Raw genomic sequence first — 2,582 nt, forward strand, 5'->3', positions numbered from 1 at the left:
GAGAGAGAAAAAAAAAAAAAATGACAATAATCTTTTTATAGGATTTAACAAGGTAATAAAGCACCGTGTGTATCTATTATCTCCCTGGCCTGCCTGCTCAGAGCCGTTCTGTCGATACATAATAGAGTGATTTCACAAGGCACCCGCCCCCCACCCCCCTAATATCAGCTCAAAGACCCAAAATCCAAAGCAACGATGTAAAAAACAAGCAAGAAATGAAAAATAAGGTCTTCACAAAGCCTAGCAATTCTGGGGAAAAAAAAGGGATTTCTTGTTTGTTTGTGTTTTTTTTTTTTTTTGTGCATTTTCGTATATCGAATGGTACAGATACAACAACTAAAAGGGAAGGGGAAAAAAAAAGAGCAATATAAAAAAAAGAACAAGAGATTTAAATCGAATGTTATAAAAATTAAAGATTGAAACAACAAGGAAAAAATGGAATAAGAAACAAGGGGAAGAGAAGGGAAGAGTTAAAATAGAGAAACGCAAACAAAATATAAAAGCGGAGCAGAATAGAATGGGGGGGGAAGACGAAGGAAATCAATCAGCTTGTCCATTTTGTTTTGGCATTTTTGCTTTGCTCATTTGACACCTCGAATACCACCAAAAACACGCTGTGAGTGCCGGGAGAGAAAGGTCCCTTCTCCTTTGGATAGGGGGGCCATGCGCGCGGAACGAAAAGCGGGAGGGAATGCGGCCAAAATACACCCAACAAGCTCGTTCTCTCTCTCCTCTCCCTTGCTTTCTCGCTACAAAGGGGAGAGAAAGCAAAGGAAGGCAAAGTGAGGCGAAAGAGGACAGAAAATGGGAATATTTGAAACTCGCGCACGTGCGGAGAGAGAGAGAAGAGAGAGTTGATAAAAGAAGGAGGGATGGAGAGGAAAACTAGAACAAGAATATTTTAAGACGACGACGGCGGCGGCGATTGTCGGCAGGGTTGATTATTATCAGCTACATATGAGTTTTAAGGAAAAGTAGGAAAAAGGAAAAATCAAGTTACCGAATAAAGTAATTCAAGACCTATTACTGAGGAGAAAAAAGAAAACAAAAAAAAAAAACAAAACAAAACAAAACCAGAGGAGCGTACAAGAGAAATCAAGAAAAAGGCCATTTAAGAAGTCCAATACTCAGTTTCATGTCGGTTAAGCTGGTTCTTGAAAGAAATCGAGGCAAAAGGAATGGAGGCGGGGAAGAAGGCGGCTCATGCATGCTGTTACTATTATTACTGATGTCGCTTGGTCGTGTTTGAATGTGAGGGAGGGGGATTGGCCGGCTCGCTTTCTGATGCCATTTTCCAGGTTATCCATCTCTCGTGCCCGTGCGTGTTTTTGTTATATCGAGGTGGGAAGTTTTGACTAGAGTTCTTATCTCCGCCCGAACCTGCTACAAATGGAAAAGCTCGTATGATTTCTTTCTCACTTCTTCTTTTGTTTCCTAGGAGGAGTGATGGGTCTGCCACTGCTCATGCCACCGTAGACGTACTTTTGTTTCTTTTCGGCTGGTTTCAGGATCTGCGAGGGGGAAAGTTGGTGTTAGCTATTTTGGGTAATTTCATATGAATTCTTTTTTGTGCGCGGGCTGCGATGCCGTGATATAAACAGGAGCCATCTTACCTGGAAGGAACATAACAGGCTCTCATCAACGCTCATCATGGCTCCTGCGTTGTCGAATTCTCCACAATAGTTGGGCGCGCTAAAGAGTGTGACCAACTGTCGTTTCGAGAAAAACTCATAGCCGTCCTCGACAACCTGATGGGCACGACATATAAGGTCCATATCGTGCTTTTGTAGGAATCGTGAAACGACGTCAGGTCCGAACGTGAATGACACGCCTCTATCGTTTTCGCTCCATCCAGTTATATCTTTATCTGGATCGGACCACAGAAGATCGCAGAGAAGACCGCAGTCAGGAATCTATATTGGTCAGCGGATCCTGAGCCTTGCAGAGCTCGGAGACTTCTGCTGCAAGAAGCCCCATGATTTTACTGATGTTAAATTGTGCAAAGGGGAGGGGCCGATGTAAAATTCGAACACTTACATCAGTAGGACGCATTACCCGGCGGATCTGCTCCATAGAGTTTAAGTCGGGACTTAGACCACCGTGCATGGTGAAGATTTTTTCGTCAATTATAGCAGCGATTGGCAGGCAATTGAAGCAATCAGTGAACGTCTTCCACAGCTTGATGTTGTATCTCCGTTTACATTCATCGTAGAAACCGTAGATACGGTTGATCGACGCGCACTCGTGGTTCCCGCGGAGGATGAAGAAGTTTTCTGGATATTTGATTTTGTATGCCAAAAGGAGACAGATCGTCTCGAGCGATTGTTTACCTCTATCTACGTAGTCTCCAAGGAAGAGGTAGTTAGCTTCAGGAGGGAATCCCCCGTATTCAAACAAACGCAGGAGATCGTAGTATTGTCCGTGAATATCGCCGCATATCTACTTGTTCCTCATCGTGTGAGTTAGCCATATGTACTATTAAATTCCATGGCGAGATAGGAACGGCTTGAGAAACAAGTGTCTCCCCCTCCCCCCCCAACAGCAGCAAAGGCTACCGCCACCCATATTATCAAGATTGATAC

General features: G+C 43.8%; 1 protein-coding gene across 1 annotated transcript; it reads right to left on the bottom strand.

The window, feature by feature from the left end:
- Nucleotides 1–1,415: 1,415 nt before the first annotated feature.
- HCAG_04841 (serine/threonine-protein phosphatase PP1) lies at nt 1,416–2,470 on the bottom strand (the record flags this gene model as incomplete). Its single annotated transcript, XM_001540951.1, has 4 exons — nt 1,416–1,511; nt 1,614–1,913; nt 2,038–2,332; nt 2,400–2,470. The coding sequence occupies 4 exons, from the start codon at nt 2,468–2,470 to the stop codon at nt 1,416–1,418; spliced, it is 762 nt and encodes a 253-aa protein (XP_001541001.1).
- Nucleotides 2,471–2,582: the final 112 nt, after the last annotated feature.

Source organism: Histoplasma capsulatum, genomic scaffold (genome assembly GCF_000149585.1).
Source record: "Histoplasma capsulatum NAm1 scaffold_4 genomic scaffold, whole genome shotgun sequence".
Lineage (NCBI taxonomy): Eukaryota > Fungi > Ascomycota > Eurotiomycetes > Onygenales > Ajellomycetaceae > Histoplasma > Histoplasma mississippiense.